This window comes from Trachemys scripta, chromosome 3 (assembly GCF_013100865.1).
Source record: "Trachemys scripta elegans isolate TJP31775 chromosome 3, CAS_Tse_1.0, whole genome shotgun sequence".
NCBI lineage: Eukaryota > Metazoa > Chordata > Testudines > Emydidae > Trachemys > Trachemys scripta.
Genome location: NC_048300.1, coordinates 5,620,333 through 5,640,586, shown reverse-complemented (window position 1 = coordinate 5,640,586; position 20,254 = coordinate 5,620,333). Strand labels below are relative to the sequence as shown.

The following is a 20,254-nucleotide window of genomic DNA, read 5'->3' as shown; positions in this document are numbered from 1 at the left end:
GCTATTTACATTACAATAGCACGCAGAAGCCCCAGCTGAGATCAGGTCCCCATTGTGCCAGTTGCTGTATATACACACAGTAAGAGACTGTCCCTGCTCTGTCAGGCATAGGCTAGATTTTCAAAGGCATTCAGGTACCTAAAGATACAGATAGGCACTTTGTGGTATTTTCAAAAGCACCCAGGCGGGTTAGGTGCCTAACTCCCCTTGATCCCATTTTTTAGGCAAAAGTCCACTAGGCAAGATAGATAATGGGGAGGAGGAAGAAGGGACGGATTATTATCCCCATGTTACAGAAGAGATACTGAGGCACAGAGAGATAACGGCCCAGATCCTGAGCGTTAAGCAGCTAAATACCTTTGAGGATCTGGGCCCTAGTGACTTGTCCAAAGTCACACAGGAAGTCTGTGGCAGAACCAGGACTTGAACCCGGATCTCCTGGGTCCTCATATTCTGCATCAGAAACAGGCACAGGACAGGAGCAGTGGACATCCTGGACTAAGGATGCTCTTCATTCTTCTTGAGTCCTGTTCCGGATGTAAGTGGCGAGCTGGCCGTCATCGGCTGTGAGCCACTCCCACTGCTACTTCGATGGGGCCCAGATCCCACAGCCCCCGGTGACACTGCCCAAGTATTGAATTGAAACAGGAACCTGGCTGATTAAATGTTACAACAATTCATAACCTTTGCCGCTGAGCTCTATTAGCCTGGCAAGCTAAGATGCTCTCTGCAATTAAAGTCTGGGCCAGTGCACACTGAAATCAATGACAGTGACTCTAATGGCCTTCAGGGTGCGAGACGATCACCTGTGCTCATTAGGAAGCGAGTGCAGGGATTCTGGGGTGGGGGAGGGGGAGGACGCAGCACTGTACAGCGGGCCAGTTGCAATGTGGTCCCATTGTGCTAAATGTTTTTGAAACACCCTGTGAGCGACAGTTCCTGCCCCAAAATGCTCCCAAGCTAAAGAGATGAGAGCGGAAGGGTGGGGGAAAGCAAGTGCTCTCATCCTCATTTTACAGAAGGGAAACTGAGGCAGGGAGCAATTCTGTGACTAAACCACGATCGCCCAGGAAGTCTGTGGCAGAGCCAAAAGTCAGCCCAAGCCAATGGCCTGACCATCCTTCCTCCCTTTCGCTGCAGCAATACTGGAGTAGCTGGGCCCAGAAGAAATACCCAATGTAGCTATATCCGAGTAGGCACAAAAAGATTTGGCAATGGGCCACTTGGTTCTCAGTCCAGCCGCCTCCTGGATCCACTGTCAATTTAGGGCTTAATTCCCTGCGGCGCTGCGCAATGTGTGAGCAATTTCACCAGTGCACAAGGGGGTTTGAAAGCTTGCCAGCCCGGTGTGGTAACATCTTGCACTCGCTTTGCACTGGTGTAGCCGATGTGCAAGGTGTAGGGCAGCAGAGACTCAGGCCTCTATTGAGTACAATGGGTGCAGGGCTGGGCCATATATAACGGCAGCTCTCGTGGAATTACTCACTGGTGGGGCCTGGATTTAAGTCAACAGTGTCATAGTTTGGCGACAGTGTGGGAGCATGAGGAAGGGAAAGCCGTCTGCGCCCGGCTTTAAGCCCCTCTGCTTCACCAGCTACTGGCAAACCACCTGCCTTTCCTCCCTGCTCCTGCTGCCCTGCCCTCTAGATTGACTGGGGACAGGAGCCGCTCACAGGGCCAGGCCAGCAGCTGAAAAGGCTCTTTGCTGCTGAGATCCCGGGCAGACCAGCATGCAGACCAGAGCCATGCAACAGCATGGAGCAGCTGGGGAGGGAGAGAAAATACCAGACACCGTGGCAGTTTTGCTAGGGCCTGGAGTTAGAGGACACGAGGGAACAGCCATGTGCTAAACCATCGCAAGGGGAGCTCTGGACCCTACCTGTCAAGTCCTGGGGAAATCCACACTAGTGCTACTCATTCCTTATCCAATTGCGCCACCCCGCGGACAGTCGCGGCATCGCCTCCCCACCCTCCAATTCTCGACTTTCACCCTCAGCGCTAACACGGTAGGCGTCCGGGTTTGGAGTCAAATCCGCCGTTCTCCAGAACCAGGGGTGGGGGGAAAGCGACAACAAGCGACCCCCGGGCTCAGAGATCGTGGCAATGAACAGGCTGTTTCGGTCGGACAGGCTCTTGGAGAAAGAGCAGTTCATGTATGAGCAAATCATCAGTCAACCCAGTGTGGTTTGTGTGTTTTAATCGATTTTTAATCAAATGCCCTCACATTTTGCTTTGTGCTAGCATTGAAACTCGAGTGCTGCGTCACATAATGAATGGAAACTTGAACTTTTTTTTTCAAACACAGAAATGAGTTGTCCTAGCACTGGCTTTCCTAGAAGGAAGAATTCGTGTCTTGCTTTATAGCTTCCAGCTGTAATGTTACCAGTCGTTTACTTCTTCCCTTTTGTAGGCTGCTGACTAAAGATGACTTCATAATAGTAGATCACGGAACCGGTTGTCTTCCACCCATTTTGTGTTGTGTTTTGAGTTGGACACAAGGGGCAATCTGTAAGTAAAAAAGAGGCTGGCCATTTTCTAGTGGCGGCATGAGCTCTGATCTCAAAGCGAGGGGGGTTTATGATGGCAACCAAAAACCAACCCGGTGGGATCCCGGAACAGCTTTCATTCCGGGCCCAGAATGTGATTTCAAGTTAAAAAGTCTTCTCCTGGACCTCCACTCTGTTCTTTGCCGACCTCGGCAATCTTTGCTTGCCTCAGTTTTACCCTGTGTCTTCTTTCCCTGCACCACACCCTACCTGTTTGTGGGCCGGAGCTCCTCCTAGCCCCTCTGTCCGCCCCTCATCCCCCATCAGGTCAGTTGCAACTTTAAAGCGATAGTGTTTGCATTCCCATAGGTCCATAAGTATATTGCACGATGCACTTTTTGACCAGTCACTTTCTTCTGGTTTCAGAGTAGCAGCCGTGTTAGTCTGTATCCGCAAAAAGAACAGGAGTACTTGTGGCACCTTAGAGACTAATAAATCTGTTAGTCTCTAAAGTGCCACAAGTACTCCTGTTCTTTCTTCTGGTGGCATTTAGTATCGATCAGAAACAAGCATATGGTTGGTTATAAGCCTCTGATATTCGTCTGTGCTACATGTGTGTGCAAGCCAGCCAGCCATATATGCATACTAGAGGTATGTACACACACACAACCACAAATGTGTGTGTCTGTATGTACATATATATACACAGAGAGAGAGAATGAGAATGAAAAAAAAATACAAGATAAAGAAATCTACTGAGGATTGTGTGTTTTTTTTATTTACACCTCTAATATTTATATATAAAATAAACATACAGTGGGCACACACACATTGCACGTGGAGGAATACAGTAAAATCTCCCCTATACACAGTAGCTGTGTGTCTGGTTTTAAAATCTAGCTGCTACTCAGCCAACAGAATCTGAAACTAGAGTCACACTTTAAAAACAGCACTCGCGTTTATAAACTCACACAGCTGGTCAGATTCTTCCATTAACAAGCTGAGGGGTTTTTTAAAGGGGGGGGAGGGAATACAGCAAATGGAATAAACTGGAGTCTTCATCTGTGGGGGGGGGGGGTTGATTTATGCTTGGCCACTCGGTTTTGAACACAATTTAGGGAGGAAGTGGCTTCAGACGATCAGGCTGATGCCTTTTAACTTCTCTCTCTCTCTCTCTCTCTCAAGTTTTTTTTTTTTTTTTGGCTGTGAGATTTTGTTTAAGGTTGTTAAAACAAAACAAAAACCCCACCTCTCGGAACTGGAGATGATTTTCAATGGGAAATAAAACCATTTATCATAAGGACAGTTCAGAGCGGGGGAGGGAAAAAAACCCAGTGACAAGAAAGGAAGACCTTTGATGACCCCTTGTGGTTACAAAGTGCCATTACAATGAGATTCAGGGCTGGGTAGTTCATTCCCCTCCTTCCTTAGGGGACCCCCCGCTCCCGGTGGTTTGCGGTGATGCTTTACTAATAACCGTGCCTAAAAATCGAAGTCTTCAAGGGGCGGGGAGGGAAGGAAAGCAATAAAAACTAGATTGTTTCCTTTGCAAGATAGCCCCGGCCCGCGTGCGTGGCGGGGAGATCATGGGGTTTATTTGCAGATGCTGGGATAAAGGGAGATGCTCCATCGGCACGGGGAGAGTGTCACTCTTATGAAGCCACAAGTGCATATTTCCGGAAATAGTGCACACTACACTATCTGCTACACACCGCCACTCCAGGCGTCTCGGCTGCGGCGCGGCCTATGGGGAGCGGCCTGCTTTAGAACGGGGGCTGTGTGTGTGTGTGTGTGTGTGTGTGTGTATACACACACACACACACACACACACACTCCATCCCTGGCTGCTTCGGTCCCTTCATGACGACAGCTGAGAATTGGTCTTAGACTTGGTAAATATTAGATTAGCTTTTCATTGCCCAGCCCTCTTGAAAAGGCCCGAACAACCCACGCCAGGTCTCGGCTAAGCCCGACAGTCAATAGGTAATGAAAGTAAGTTCTTTCCCTGGCTTAGAGGGGTTTCCACCTCATTACCAGGTTATCTGATTCCCCTAAATAGTTGCTCTATAGACGGGGGGAGGGACACTAAGAAGCGAGCAAAAGGAGGGAAATTAACCCTAAAGCGCAGGTTTAACTATCATTTCCGTTGATTGGGTTGTGGTTGGGGAAGGGCATGATTCATCCCGCAGACTCGCCTTTTCTTTCCTGTCTCAGACACGATTCTATTTTTACAGATCGCCCACGGGGGGTGTAATGTGTTACCCACGTCGCCTAACAGTGGAAGGGTAAAATATCTGACTGGCCCACAACAGGCTACGTTGGAAGAGGCCCGTTAACATTTCTGAGTGTTGATTTATTTCCAGAGAGCTACAGTTTATGCCTTACTCAACACAAAACCAAAAAACAACAATAAATAAAAAAATCCAAAACAAAAACAAACAAAAAAACCCCCAACAACCTTCCATCGCGTAGGAAATCCATCCCTTTCCCCTTCACAGCATCACACAACCCAAACTAGCAATGGCAGAGTTTGTGTGCGCGTTACCAGTCAAGATAAACAGTCTGATCGGTGTATTAAGGGAGTTAGTATGTTAAAAGAAAGGATTTTCGGTTATTTTATTTTTTGGTGTGTTCTTGAAACAAAAAATAATCAAAGTTAGCCCAGTCAGCTGTTTGCTCCCGTCCTGTTTGGATTTAGCTCCTTGAATGCTTCGTTATTTCTCTAATATCTCCAGCTACTCTCCGGCGCGATGGATGGGTCGGACACTTCAGGTAAAGGAAGGCCACCAGGTCTGGCCCTGGTGGAGATTGTTAACCGCGAGCACCCCTCGCCCCAGCCCGAGAAAGCCTTCCCGAGAAAGGCCCGGGCGAGCGACTTCTCAAAATCGCCTGCCTGGAACAAGGAAGCACTATCACAAGAAAGAGACAGTTCTCTTCAAGAGAACAAAAAATGGTCAGTCCGCAGCGTTCTCCAGTTGCGCAGTGAGAAAAAGCCTGCATAACATTACACCCCCTTGTGAATGAAACCTTGTTCTCCCTGCAGAGGAGAAAAACCCAGCTAAGCCACCCGAAGGCAGCGGAACTACAATTCTTGATCGGGGTGCAGCGTCTGCCATTGGATTTCATTTTATGGGCGAGATTTGTTTAGGCCCCGTGCAGATGCAGGAATTTAATTTCCTGTGAAATGAGAGACCAACTTGTCAGTGGGGCTGGAGAAAAGGAGGCCCTGTTATCCTTCAAAGAAGAGAGAGGGGGGTTCTTTCCCCCTCCCCCCCCTTCTCTCCCCCAGAATAGATATAGCACGAATTTTTAATTCGTCTTCCTTTCACAGACAACAATACAGGTTTTGAAAGCAGGACACAATTTGGGTTTTGTGAGGGTCAGCCCAGATGGCCATATGGAATACAGCATGTACAAGACGGGTGACAATGGCCCCAAGTGACAGCCAGAACAAAACCCAAGGATACTTCGCCCTGACTCGGGGATGCACCGCTCCTGATAAACGAATTGAATGGCACTAAAAAGAAGACCAGGGGGAGGGGGTTGGAAAGCACTGTCTCTCGCTCTCTTTCCCCCTACCCCTGTCCCCTCTGTGTTCTCTCTTTCTCTCTGACCTCCTTAATATGTACGCCTCTAACATCCTCAACTACCAGCCTCCCCCATTGTGCTGTTTTGTGGTGGCTACTGTATATTGTGCAAAGATAGACTGCGCCAAACTGCCCCGGCGGCGTGTGAAATATAAGGCCACGGGGGGGTGAGGGCCACACAACTGGCTTGATGGACTTAATAGGGTCCAAGCAGAAAGTGATTGTTTCCCTCCCACCGGCTCTGCGCGGCTGGTGGAATTAGAAGGGGGGAAAAGTGTCCAGCTCTGTAATGTGGGTTCCTTTATTCACACACCACCTAAATCTATTTTCACTCCACTGTCACTTCACAGGGAGCTCGGCCGCGCCTGGCTCTAGGGATGGTTTTAAAACATAAAAATCAGATTCCCTGTTTGCAACCAAACGCTGCCACTAATGCATTTAGATCTCTCGCTGCGTCTGTTCAGCTAAGACTGGGGGGAGCTTGGCTGATCCTGCCCCGGCAGAGCCGTGACTTGCTGATTGCCAGCCAAGTTGTTGCCGATTGGCCTCGGCTTTCGGGGGGCTTTGAGGAAACCCGGACTCATTTCTTGGCTTTTGTGTGGGTGCGTGTGTGGGTGGGTGGGTGGGTAGGTGGGGGTCCGTGTGGAATAAGGTTTCACCTGAAGCAACACCAAAAACAACAACACCCCCCCCGCTCTGTGAAGCGACTAAACCAGGGGAGAATTTCAGCGGGTGTCCACTTTGCGCTTTAGTTTCGTAAAACACCATTGCAAGAAATTGCAATCACATCTGGGACTCCAGTCCTGAAGCAGATCCGCGCATGGCTAGAAGGACCCCCCCCCGTTCACCCCCCCTCACCAGCACTGTCCACTCCGAGCTATGGATCGCCGCCGATTTTGTTACAGATAATCATGTTTGCGCGCGATATTGAATTAAATCTGATCATCCACAAGAGCTCGGCTGGGAATTCAGTGGGGACGGTTCCGTTTGCTTTCCGTGCTCACAGCCCCCGCCGTCCCTGCTGTTTGTCGAGCTTATAGCAAGAGGGACAGTTTCAGAAACGGGGCAGCATTCAACTCGGGAAGAGTGAAAAGAGCCTGGCTGGAAAGTAACCTCTCTCCCCACGACAGAGGGGCCAATGCATTTCGGGTCAACTCCGGGCATATTCGAGAAGGTGTGCGCCTAAAAAACGTGTGTGCGTGCATCTATTATATACAAGGGGGAGAGAGAACAGAGTGAGAGGCAACAATTGTGTACCTATACACACACGCGCGCATAACACACACACTCGCTTTCTATCTGGATCTGTGCGTCTTTTAAATGCATATTCTAACCTGATCATTTAAAGAGCCAGAGGAAGTTTTACTTTAAAACACGGTTTAGACAAACTTTCCTACACAATCCCACCGCATCTGGAGAGCTCCCCATACGCGGCGGCACCCCGCAAATTCCCCACGCGTGTCATCACACGCAGAAGGGGATCTCCAGGGAGCCAGTCGCGGGACGGAGATGACAAATTCCGTTTGGTTAAAACGGGTTTTAGGGCAAACTTTACATTCCAAATCCGACCGCGTTCAGGGAGATCCCCGTGTGCCCCACGACTTGCCCCAAAGCGTTATCTGGCCGCAGGAGCAGAAAGAGGGTATGAACCCACCCCCCTGCCACCCATCAGCCGCCTACCAACCACTGCTGGTTAAAGGAGGACTTCGAACTCACCCCGCTTAGATCAACCCCCGAGCAAAGGCAAGCCATTGAGACGATCTGGACTCAAAAGCTTCTCCGCTGAAGGGGCACTCTAACATTTAAGTGAGTGGTGGGGCTTATTTTTTCATTTCCACAAAGTCACTCCAGCGCCTTTGTCTCTCAAGTAGACACAATGAGGCAGAACGCAGAAGAAGAAAAAAAAAGATCCCTGATTGTCTGCAGAAAGTTTGGGGAGGGTGATTAAAGTTTCCCTAAAAGTTCTAAGGGGGGAGAAACTCCGCTGAGCTGTTGGCTGGAAATCCGCAGCAGGCCAAGCACGGATTTCCGAGTAAAGAGTCCATCATTCCCCACAAACCAACTGGCACCCAGCGAAGATCTCATTGATCATATAATCAGGCTCGCCTTCCCCCTAAAGAATCAGTCCTATCTATGTCGCTTTAAAGTGAGGGGTCTGCGGTGATCCCGTGTTAGCCACAAAGTCAAACAAAAACGGTCTTTGGTTGTTGGGTTGGTTTTTTTTAAACACAGCATTTTTATTAAAATTCCTATCAAAAAATCGAAAACCTCCCCGCAGCGCGCGCCCCCCGGGTTTATACACAATGATTCGCTGGAGATTTCTATGGAGATGATCCAAACATTTCTTTTCCTTCTACATTTTGTTTGCTTGCTTAATATTTGGGAAAGATTTGCACCCAACCAAAAGAAGAAAATAAAATAAACCGCCCTGAATGTTACTTATGGCAACAATAACCACAGATATTTACAAAAAAATATATATCGCTAATAGTTGTCAGAATTTATACATGGCCATAAATAGGTAACGTTTCATATAAAAAAAGGGAAATCAAATTCTCTATTTTTAAAGTGTCCTCCACTTGTTTTATATACGACTGACAACAGCTCTACAGCACACAAAAGTACTTTACGCAATCACAAGAGCATACTGGTTTATTCTTATTACTAGTAGTATTTTTATTTTTAGTTGTAGGTAGACAGGACCACTGCATGGCGCAAAAATTTCTGTAAACATGGCGCACAAAAAACAACCCCCCCCCAAAAAAAGAGAAACAAATTGAACCCCAAAAAAGGAGGAAAAATAGGAGAGGGGGAAAATGCATCATCATTAATAATAATAATTAATATTCATATCCCCCCCCCGAGGTTTGATATTGGAGCCTCAGTCTCTTTTCTCGGCAATGTTCACCAAGTCCATTGTTGGGCCTGCACCAAATGATGCGCTGTAGGGTACTGGGGGTTGCTGGCGGAGCTGTACTGGGCGTTATATTGCATATGCTGAAGCGATTGGGCGCTATAGGCGGAGAAGGGGATCCCAGCCTGGAAAGTAGCGGCGGCTAAGTCCTGAGCTTTGAGCGTGTGGCAGGGTTTGCCGTCCCTGACTAAGACGGGCACCGCTACCCGGCGTGGGGAGGGGAGAGGAGTCACTTCCATACCTTTCTCAGCCCGGGCCCTCTTCATCTTGTACCTGTGGTTCTGGAACCAGATCTTCACCTGGGTGGGCGTGAGGCGGATGAGGCTGGCCAGGTGCTCCCGCTCGGGGGCGGACAGGTACCGCTGTTGTCGGAACCGCCTCTCCAGCTCGTAGGTCTGCGCCTTGGAGAAGAGCACCCTCCTCTTCCTCTTCTTGCCGGAGTCGCCGGCGCTGGACGTCTCCTTGTCGTTGTCCGGGGATTCGTCGGCGGAGGGGTCGGGGGATTTGCTGGAGGAGTCCTGCTGGGAGTTGCCGGAGGCCAGCCCGTGCACTGCAGAAAGGCCATCAAGAGCATAAGTCAGAGGGGTGCTGCTGGGGGGTGGGGGGGATCCCCGCCTGGGGGCACCTGCGGCTCTGCTCTCTACCTTCCCCTGCTCCTGCCTGGAAATACAGAGAAATCCCCCCTATCCTGGGGAGGCAAATCTCCCAGGGGGGCACCAGCTACCCCCAAGCCTCGCTTGGGCTGAGGGACCATGGCTTTCCCCTAAAAAAATTAACCCCGCGAGGAATAGGCAGTTACCTCCTACAATCCACCATAGCAGCAAACACTGGAGGAAAAGTAAACTACTACACACGACACACCATTCCCATGTATGTTCCCAACGATATGGCCATCTGCGACACACGTGTGTCTATGTACAGCTATCAACATATATGAATACAGGGAGATGGGTGTTTTATATTATATAGATTGTGAATATAAATATTTATATGTATCTATCTATATACATACACACAGTCACATTTATAATTACACACACTTTGAGATACATGTAGACTTTCATGTGCATGTCTACAGATCTATTCATCCGTCGGTCTGTATACACTTCACAATAGAGCCACATCGATCCGGATCACATATTCCTCGCCTAATGTTGCATCTCTTTTACATCTATTGGACTTTGGACCTCAAGCGATTTGCTGGGGGAGGGGGGGAAATACGTGGATTGATTTTTAAAGGATAATTTAACAGTCCCTTCATTGATCACCACAGCCGCCCGGCCATTTAGACATTTCTGAACTGTCTACACCGAAGCGATCCAAGATTGCCACACAAGGGTCGCTCTGTTTGATTTAGCAAACTCGGTTCCTGCTATTTTTAGATCGCTGGAGGCTACTTTTGCTTTTCTTTCCCTAGGCTGGGTTGACTTCTCTCTCTCTCTCATTCTAAAAACAAAACAAAAAACAAACACATAAAAATACCCCCCCCCCTTGGGGAAATAAGAGGCTTCCGAAACCTTATTTTGATCCCAATCGAATCAAAACCAAAGAAATCTCTCCCTGCGGCTAGTTTGACTCCGGAGAGCCTTGTAAAACCACCACCACAACCCAGGGTAAATCGGAGCGCGAATGCTTCCTGTAATAGCTCTTAGGAAGAGATAACAGATAGGAGGTTTTATTATTAATTATATTATTATTTAAGAATACACGTTAGAGGCTGCGGCGCTGAACGGATGAATCACAAGACAATGCAGACGGTACACGGAATCAGTGTACATTTCGCTACTCACAGGAATACTGGATGCTTTCCGTGCTGGCCAGCCAACGCGTATAAGGATTATCACTGGTATCATAGAAAGGGTTTTTCAAAGGCAGAGTTTGAACCCCCTCCAGCGGGTTTTGCCCCAGAACGCCGGATTTCTTGGGTGGTTCCGACCCCTCGTTCTCTTCATCCGCTCCTTCAACGAGGGATCCCTCTTCATCATTGGTGTCAGGGAGGTCTAGGATGTCCTTTACAGAAAACCCCGTCTTTGTGTTGGTCAAAGACATATTCTGGCCAAATTTATGCAGGAAAGTTGAAGCACCAGTTTGTCAATCCGCTGTTGCACAAAACACACACACACCCCACAAACCGCACACACCCCAGAAAGAGGGGAGGGTGTGTGTATGTTGGGGGGGGGGTAAGAATAAAAAAAATCACGAAGGTTGGTGTGGGGGGAGCGAGGGAAAAATCAGCTGCGATATAGATAGATATTTTACAGCCTTGCTCTGCTGCGGAAGAAAAAAAAAATCACGGAGCACAAGTGGCAACTGGCTTCTGAAATAGTTTGTAACTCCAGGAAAAATGCCAAAGTGCGTTTTACTTCAGGGTCTCGTTTAAACACACGGATCGGCTGCCTGCTGCTTGGGGAAAACAAGCCATTGCTGGAGAGAGCAGTCCATATAAGGTTGGTCTCCACATATGAACCTGCAGAGAGGAGGGGAAAAAAATACATTAAAAACGCCAAAGGTTGGCCACGTGTGGGCGGGTGCTAGGAGTCAAGTGGATGAAGACAGTGTTTGCCGATGTGAAATTGCGGGGTTTGGGGGAGATTGGAGTCTCCACCATTGGTTCTGTAGCACATGATGAGTAGTATAACGTGTCAATTAATTACAAAGATAGGGAGGGCCTTTCTGCACGGTATTTACATACAAAGGAGCTGATATTCCACACACTCGAAAGTACGTTTTAAACAAATTGCTTCGGGGGAAAAAAAAAGGGGGGGGGGGTTTGCATTCATTGTCACTCTCCACTGATGTAAAATGCTTTGCGGCAGGCTGGAAAATTGACTGTTTACAGCGAGCGACGTTAAAAGGAAATCTATTCAAATTATTGGTTGTTACCTAAACAAGATGGCAAGAGACCAACTTATGTAAACCTCCTAGGTCAATATTTTGGTTGAGGCTTAAGGCTGAGTACTATAAATTAAACAGCAAGTAATTGATTCTAGTTTGCTCCGAAATCAACCGAACTGGCAATAAATGTAATCAATCGGTACCCAGACAGGGGCGGGCGATTTCGGTGTGTTGTTTGCAGAGAACTAATTTATTTCTCTCTCTCTTCTCCGCACCAAGATCACTTGCTAATTTGGATGGATGTGCAGCGTTTAGACGTGGGGCTTAGGAAGGGAATGCAGCCAGATGTTTAATTTCGGTGTTGAATTTGGAGGGTTGTTTTTAATAAGTGGATCTCTCTCACAGCCATTTGCAGACACATATATTATAGAGGCGAATGAATAGCGGCGTCTGCGTTTTGAAAATCCGCCTTTAAAAATAGCAACGCTAAATAACACCCACCTATCCGTACGTCTATAATACTTTCTCACTGCGGCTTTATTTCATATTTCACTCCTCCCCACGTCTTAAATGCCCGTGGGTGCCCCGATTCCACGGGGGGGGGAATAGGAAACGGAGCTAAGAGAAGCCGTTTTAGCCAATTCTCCATGGGCGCATCCCCACCTCACCAGTCCACCCGGTTGTGCGCCACTTTTCAGCTCGCTTCGCTCCGCGCTAGCGCAGGACTTGGTTCAGTTGGGAGGGGTTAATGGTCCGGAGCCCTGTCTTGGGTCTGTGCTGAGAGTCCTATTCTCCTTTTGACCTACTAAGTGAACTATCCCAGTGCGCCTCTCCCGACCCCCTCCCTGCAGCTCCCTGGGACAGACACCGCGCTCTATTGTTTTGTTCTTGTGATAGTTGGGTGGGGTTTTCGTGTGTGCTACATTTTTGGACAAGCCAACTTGATGCCACGATCCCGGAGGAGTTGTGCCCTTTAAAGGGATCTCTGTGGGGGTTTTTTTTTGGGGGGGGGGGGGGAGGAATAAAGATGGGGAGTTAAATGTGAGATTTGCATTCCCCCCCCCGGGATTTTCTCCCTCTTCCCCACCCTTTTGGGGATGAGCAGAGGATAGAAGTTGCCTTGACTTTCCCTCCCAAGAACTGGGCATGTTTCAAGGAGGTGCTGGGGGAGAAACCGCAGAGCAAGTTATTATTGTTGATCAGTTTGTTTTGCTGTCCCTCACCCTGCCTCCCCTCTAGTATGTGATGTGGGTGACAATGCCTTAGGGTTTTAGCAAGGCCCTGAGCGCATCATGGGTGGTCGGACCCGGGCAAACACAAATACAAACCGATTGCTAAGCTGCGGACAATGGGCGAAATGTAGACAAATGTCCGGCTTCTGTTGGAAGCTTTTGTCCGAGCTCAGTTTTTGCATTTATTTCAGGGGCGAAATAATACATGATTGACGCCCTCTTTCAATGGGTTCTAACTGTTTGGAATAAATCTGAGGTTGTTGCTAGTTGTCATGGCATTCAACTGCTTTCAATGGACTATCTCTTCATTCATTTCTGAATCCTTCCACAATATTAAGGAAACTCCTTCATGTTGATGCTCACTGACTCTTCTTTCCTTTGCAGTCGAGGCGTTTCCCCCCCTGTCTCTTTTTTAATGTTGAAAAAAAAAAAAAGATTGAATCCAGGACTACCCCTGTATTTATTTCTTGGTCACTTTCCTTAGCCATTTAGGAAGCGCAGTAAAACAAACAAAGTGAGAGAATTGCATGTGTGTGTGTGTGTGTGTGAAAATTGTGTCGTTCATAACACAAATAACAACAGCACTGTGGACCCAACAGCTACGATTCAATAAGAGAAGCCACCTCAGATAATAAGCCACCAGTCCAAGAATTCAAGCCACCACGACAGCGCAGGATTTGTATGGGTCTCCCTCTGGCAAAGAAAACAAAACCGAAGGTGGAAGATGAATTACCAGCACAATATTTGTAGTGTAGCAGAGCGGTGCAAAGTTTTCTTGTGTGGGGAAGAAGCTACATGAATTGTAGAGAATTTCCTCTGGGGAAGACTAAACAATTGAAAGTGGGCAAGCTAACCACAGATTTCTAGTAAGGAAATCAGGAGTAAATAGGACCTATGAGATTTGATCAATATGAAACCAGCGAAACAACACACACACGCTCACTCTGTGATGAACTTGTCTCCGTTCCCGCAGACCACCTGACAGGTAAATATTTTCCTAAGGGAAAACCAGGGCTCCTGGACCATTAATCACCAGTTAGCCAAGCACACACCGACCGAACAGCACAGCTGGACTGTGACCAGCTAGTCTCCTTTGTACACAAAGACCTGCCATAAGTCATAATTTTGTCCCTCACCCCACCCCCTCCATATTGAACGCTTGGTCCCGCTTAGAAACACGGCTCTGGACAAGTTCCCACAACTATGGTGGAATCACGTGAGTAAAAAAAATCAAACCCAGTTTCCCGGTGGTTTAACAAGGTCAGTTTCATGATCTAAGGGGGCTGGAATGAGCTTGTGTTAATCCGCCTTCTCTTCCCGTCTCCCCCACGCTCTCTCTTCGGGGTGTACATTTTGCTGCCTTTAAGCTCACGTGTGACCGCGTCCAAACCTAACTGTGTGGCGCAGTCGTTTGCCACGACCAGCCCAACTTCAGAGAACCCCCCTTTTTTGAGACGGAGACCCCCAAATAGAAGCAAGCTCCCCCGAGAGTGAAGCCCCTTATTTCAGAGAACAAAACTGGCTTTAATGAGGGTCCAAAGGGGAATCGCTTGTTCCCCCTCGCCAGAAGAGCGCCTGGCCGACACAACAGGTGTGAGGTCCATAAGAGTAAGGTTTTCAGGCGGGCCTGCTGCAGATGACGTGACTAGGTGATGAAATAGACACACAGCACTATGGCGGATTCTATGTAAAGAGAACTATCGGCCACGGTGCTCCACGGAAGGTATATTTCCCAGCTCCGGTTTAATAACTGTGTGGACGCTTGATCCGCATTGCATCTGCTTCCAAACTTTCTCGGTTTGCTTTCGCTTCCCTTGTCCGATTTTTGTAAACAGCCCCCCTGAATTTCTGACCCTTTGTTCCCTTTTAACGGGACCCTTCCTTTGCCCTCTTCCCCATTCTATTTTGTTCTGATCCTACTCCGATTCTAGGCGAGAGGGCCAGGCAGTGTGAAAGGCCAGGGTGCAGAGGAAGGACATGATGGTAGGAAAGACGCAGGGAGACATGGGCGAGATAAGTCCCCCAACTTCCCCCAGTTCAGTGTTTCGCCTAAGCAGGAATTGTGTTTCTAAATAGCGGTTGGCTCAGTTCTGGGATTTTTAATAATCAAATTTAGGACTGGCACTGGCGCCAGAGAGGCATTTCAGGAAGATCACATCAATATCTAGACTCTCCAAGATCTCCCTGTCCGTGTCCTGTTGGCATTAGTAGCATGGGTAACTTGGGGAGGTCACTTACAATATTATCTCTGCTGATTAAGAGTAAATCGATCAGCAAATCCTAACCAAAATAAATAAAAAATCCCGGGACACACACACACACACACACACACACACACACACCCTCGCAAAGCGTCAGTCAAATTGCCTTGCAGCAAAGCCCTCGGCTAACCCTGAAAAACCGAGCGAGCGCTGACCCTGCTGTTTAAAAAGGCTGGAATGCTCTTTCAGACAGATCCCGCTGAATTTAAGCCCCGGAATTATAGGATGGAGGGGTTATTTGAACAACCGAACAAGAGGCTGAAAAGGAGAGGTACGTGTACACAGTATAAGTGGCGGTACTTCAGCACAAGTGCCCTCTAGGAGTGGGGAAGTGTTTACCTGTTTACTTTTACAGGTAGCTCAAACACGAGGCATTTTTTGCCTTTTTCACTCGTTTCTGGCATGCGGGCTCCTTAAGGCTGCAGCGCACCCCGGGAAGACATTTCAACAGCATTAGCTTCAGCAAGGGAGGCAAAGAGCCACCTCTCTCAAATGAACGCGGCCGCCCTCCGAAAACACAGACATGCCTCGCGAAGGAAGCGTGCTAGGGTCAGCCTCTGCTCTGGGTCCCTGCGCCATGGGGAGAAAGGTGCCAATGCAAGGCTGAATTTCTGTCACAGGGCACACATGGGAATGGCCAGGGCTGCGTGTGAAAACGTGTTTCCCCATCTGTCAGACCGATCAGCCCGTTCAGTATCTGCTCCCCCACTATCCCAGGACAAGGCAGCAAATCATGGGTCTATTATCTAGAGCCAGCAAAGGAGGTGGCTTGGATTAAAGTGGATAGAGACCTTTATACTGTAGTAGGCAAGGAACGACCCAGTTAAAACAATCACTTGGCCTTGGTATTCCAGAGCCGGAGGAGACGACATGCATTAGTTTTGCTAGTGGTCAGAAGGGTTTCCAGTCATTAAAAAGTACAAGGTCATTCCATTTATTTTAAGCCCCTAATTTGTTTGACTTCATTTTCTCCTCGTGAATGAAAAGGTGTTTAACAGAAGTCCCTTTTTTCCTCCCCGTACAGTATATGGGGCTGACCTCTAACCCATCACAACATCCCATCTCAGATAACAGCCTTCAAGTGGATTAGTTTATTGTTTGATTAGAGCAAAGGTGCAAGAAATTGTTTTCATTCACTCCAGACAAACAAAACATATTGCACCTTAACGCTCTGATGAGGATTAGTGAAGCTGACACAAAGCCTTTGTTCGGGGAGAAGGTTTATTTTATCTTTGGTTTGATACTCTTAGATAGAAGACACTTGAAATCAATGGGGAAGGAAAATATAGCCCCGTCTACTTCTGATAATTGTTATGAAGAGATTCACCTTCGAAACATGCCAGGAAACAATACAGGCTTTGTTTTATAATGTTGCAAGGGGAAAAGGAGAGATGCATCCATAAGAGGTGTCATCTTTTGTTGCTGATTTTAAAAAAAATGTAATATACAAGAGCTCTTCCCTTGAATAGACAACTTAAAACCGCAGGGCTTCGGAGCCCACAATTTTATAGCCTTATTATATATCTAAGCATACATCCACCTATGTATAAAAACCACATTTAAATGGGCGTGCTATTTCACTTGACACCAGTATTTCTGGTTATGTTTTGCAAAGCACTTTGCAAGGGCAATCAAGGGAGCGAACAATAACAGCCCCTAAAACTCAAGTCTAAGCCACAAGAAAGGCGACTGAAATAAGGACCTGCCCATGTGAAATCCTTGGAGGTTTAACAAAAATCAGCGTTTTCCTTTGCCTCTGAGATTGTAGAATAACAGAGCATCTCAACCTCTTAAATGGATTAAAAAAGGCTTCTTCATTGACTATAATGAGGAAGGGTTAATGTTTCTGATGGGGAAATGTCCTTCTCTTTTCGTGGCTGGAGGAATTGCAGCAGCGAAGATTTTACCCGTGTTTTAAGCATAGACAAATACGCTCTGATCTGCACAGCTCATATTAACCCTACTCTGTCAAGGAATCAGCGAAATGTGCTATCCAGGCAGTGAAAATGCAATCTTCACAGAGAAACAATTAAATCGTGTTCAGGACACAGGAATCTAAATGAGCTTTTCATGCTTATGATTATTCTTTGGTTTTTTTCCTCCCTCAAGCCCCAACTATGATAACAGTCTCAATTCACCATCCCCCCCCCAGTGGTAAAATTGGAATAGAAATTATTTTTTTTCCCCCCGTGGGCTAATCGGTCACATTGTGGGTTATGTCAGACCCGAGGGCACATGTTAGGACTTTGATAAATGCACTTTAATGAGATCTTTGAAATATATTGCCAATACAAATCATAGACCATACAGACGCCTGGCAGTGTGTTCCCGCACTTCACGGAAGCGGGAAGCCAGGAGATTTGTGCTTCGCGTGACTTGCGACACTGGGAACCACCGAGTTGCTGATTTTTTCTGTAAAAGCTTTAAGTCTGGCCCCGGGCGTATCCTTTCCGTTCCAGTCTATTATAACTGTTTTATTTGTAAGCCAAATGTTTGGTCCCCCCAAGCAAACCCTTCAGCTTTATTCGTTCGCATCTTTCTAATGATTAAACGTGTCCCAATGAGATTAAGCATTGGCAGCCTGTCTCAGAAGTGTTCTTTCTTCCAAAGGGGGAAAAAAACCAACCCCAACTCTGTTTGATAAGGGCAATTTGAATGCAGGAGATCTATCATTTCTTTATGAAATACGGCGCTGAAAGCACTTGCTTATCTGAATTTACTTCCTATATCTCCACTCAGTAGGTAGGAGTTTTTTTTTTAAAGCGAGCCATTGATAATGATTTTAAAAAAATGTATATTTCAAGCTTAAAAGGATGGACTAATTTTGAAACTGAAATTAATTTGAGGCACATTAAGCGGAGCTCTTCACTCCTGTGGAGTCTGGAAAGGAAAGAAGGGGATGGATTTGCGAGTTTTAAATCGATTGCACCCACCGATTGAGTGGAAAACCCAGCTCCGAGGAAGAGCGGAGTTGCAGCCCATAACAAACCACCACAACGACTCTGGTGCTCTGGGATGCAAACGCGAGGGTTAAACCTGGACCAACGCGTCGCGTTAAGTTCGCAAGGTGAAGATGAAATCACAAACACCCCGCGCAAGGGGGAAGAGACAGCCGAGTGCAAATTGTTACTTTTGAACCATTCCTGATCCTCTGGCGGACTCTACTGACTCAAGCGAGAAATGTCCCAGCGGCACAAGGAAGGGAGTTGTAACCTACCCGCTTACCTTTCCTCCCCAGGAAACCCACAGCCCCAGCCCAAGACCTTTCACCTAACAAACCCACCCAGCCGCCTTGTGGCACGGGCTTGGCCGCGCTGTCAGCAGCTAGGGCTGTGAAATCACCCACCCACGTTGAGTAATTGAGTGGAGGGGGGTGTCTGTGGGGAGGGGGGATTCTGAGCTCTCGAGTGTCTAGAGCAGCAGGTAATAAATGACCCGAAGAGGTTCAGGGTTGGGGCGAAAGCAATCGCTAACCGAAGCGCTTTGGGTCGCTACCTTCCCCTTATCCAGCTGGTCCCTCTTGCAGCCCCTGCACTGGTGCCCCAGGACAAACGCTTCTCGCCGGCAGCTGAAGCAAGACCCGAGCGCAGCCCGACGTCTCCTTCTCGCAGAGGGCGAGACTGACCCCCGCACAGTGCACCCCCCCCGGGGGGGGCTGGGTAGCCTCCCCCACCCCCCATCGCCGGCCACGCCACCTCCGCCCCCCTCTTCCGCGGAATTCACAAGCAGCTGCTCACCTTTGCACTGCGCAAGCCCAGGTAAAACTTTAACCGGCTCTGTGCGTGGGAAGGGGGCGGTGTGAAAGCGGCGGGGCTCGGGTGCAAACCGCTAGTGCGCCATCCTCTGCCCCCAGCAGCAGAACCCCCCTTCCCCACCTGCTGCTTCCGGGCCAGGAGAGATCAGCGTCCGTTTGTACAAGATCTGGAGGAGGGGGAGGGGAGGAAACTCCCCCCCCCAAAAGCCCTTGGGAAGCCAGCTAGCACCTTGCACCCCGGTGATCCAGCTTGGGGGACCCTCGGCGAGTCCCCCCCACCTCGTTTGGAGGACCCAGTGCCCCTGGAACAGCGATGTCTGTCCGACCAGCTCCCCATCCACCTGTCCGTCCCTCCCTCCCGCCCGCTCGCCATCCATCCATCTCGCCAGACAGCCACGTAGCCACCTCTCCCGCCAGCCAGCCACCTCCGCTGTCCGTGTAGACGCATCTGTTCCTCCCAATTTGCTCTGTCTTTCGCTGAACGACCTCACCCCCAGGGCGAATCTACCCCCCCATTTTCTGTACTTCGGGGCGCTGCCTAGACCCCCCCCTAAAGTTACACCCAGCAGCCGGCACCCCCCCACCATGCCCCTCCCCACCCCTCCAGGTAACCCGGCTCCCTCCCCCGCCCCATGGCCAGGAGGAAGCGCCCAGTGGCTCACCTGGAGCGAGCCGGGAGCTGCTCTGCGGTGGGCGAGGCGCTGGCGAGCTCCGAAGGCGCCTGTCTGCTGCGCCGGGGCCTGCGGGGGCCGCTTTATATAGCCACGCGCGACGCCCCGGCTCGGCTGCCCCTCACATTGTCTCCGGCGGCGCTTTGCAGGGCCGGCCCCGTGGCCGCTCGCCCGGCGCTCCCCCTCTCCGCCTTGCCCCGCGCTGTTTGTTTTCCTCCGCGGCGCGTGACGCGCGAGGCGAAATATTGGCCATATGGCCGGCGGTCATAAATTGGGGAGAAGCGCAAACACGCCGGTTCCTGGAAGGCCCGGCTGCTCCCAGCCGGCGGACTCGTGCCCGGCCTCCCAGGCAGGCCCCTTGGCACCCGGATCCCCGCAGAGCCGGCCTTCCCCGGCCGGCCAGGGGGTTGGCTCTGTTTCCCCCCGGCCCCACTCCCCACCTTGCATGTGGCACCCAAGCCGGGTGCGGTGCAATGTCCAACTCTCCCCCACCGCCCTCCATAAATCGCTCTGT

General features: G+C 49.2%; 1 protein-coding gene across 3 annotated transcripts; it reads right to left on the bottom strand.

The window, feature by feature from the left end:
- Positions 1-2,193: 2,193 nt before the first annotated feature.
- Positions 2,194-19,810, bottom strand: NKX2-2 (NK2 homeobox 2). 3 transcript variants are annotated; one of them, XM_034764027.1, is made up of 3 exons: positions 10,778-11,643; positions 9,229-9,537; positions 2,194-2,506 (listed from the first exon to the last, which is right to left on the bottom strand). In XM_034764027.1, exons 1-3 carry the CDS (start codon positions 11,034-11,036, stop codon positions 2,391-2,393), a joined length of 684 nt encoding a protein of 227 aa, XP_034619918.1. In that variant the 5' UTR covers positions 11,037-11,643; the 3' UTR covers positions 2,194-2,390. The 3 variants fall into 3 exon arrangements, with proteins under 3 accessions (XP_034619918.1, XP_034619917.1, XP_034619915.1); XM_034764026.1 differs by lacking the exon at positions 2,194-2,506 and adding an exon at positions 19,732-19,810 and having other exon boundaries at positions 8,013-9,537; positions 10,778-11,454; XM_034764024.1 differs by lacking the exon at positions 2,194-2,506 and having other exon boundaries at positions 8,013-9,537.
- Positions 19,811-20,254: the final 444 nt, after the last annotated feature.

Excerpts from the sequence above, each read along its gene's own strand:
- NKX2-2 (XM_034764026.1), bottom strand. The coding sequence starts at position 11,036 with ATGTCTTTGACCAACACAAAGACGGGGTTTTCTGTAAAGGACATCCTA. Across the intron at positions 9,538-10,777 it reads GGAAAGCATCCAGTATTCCT|TGCACGGGCTGGCCTCCGGC; the intron begins GTGAGTAGCGAA and ends GCCTTTCTGCAG.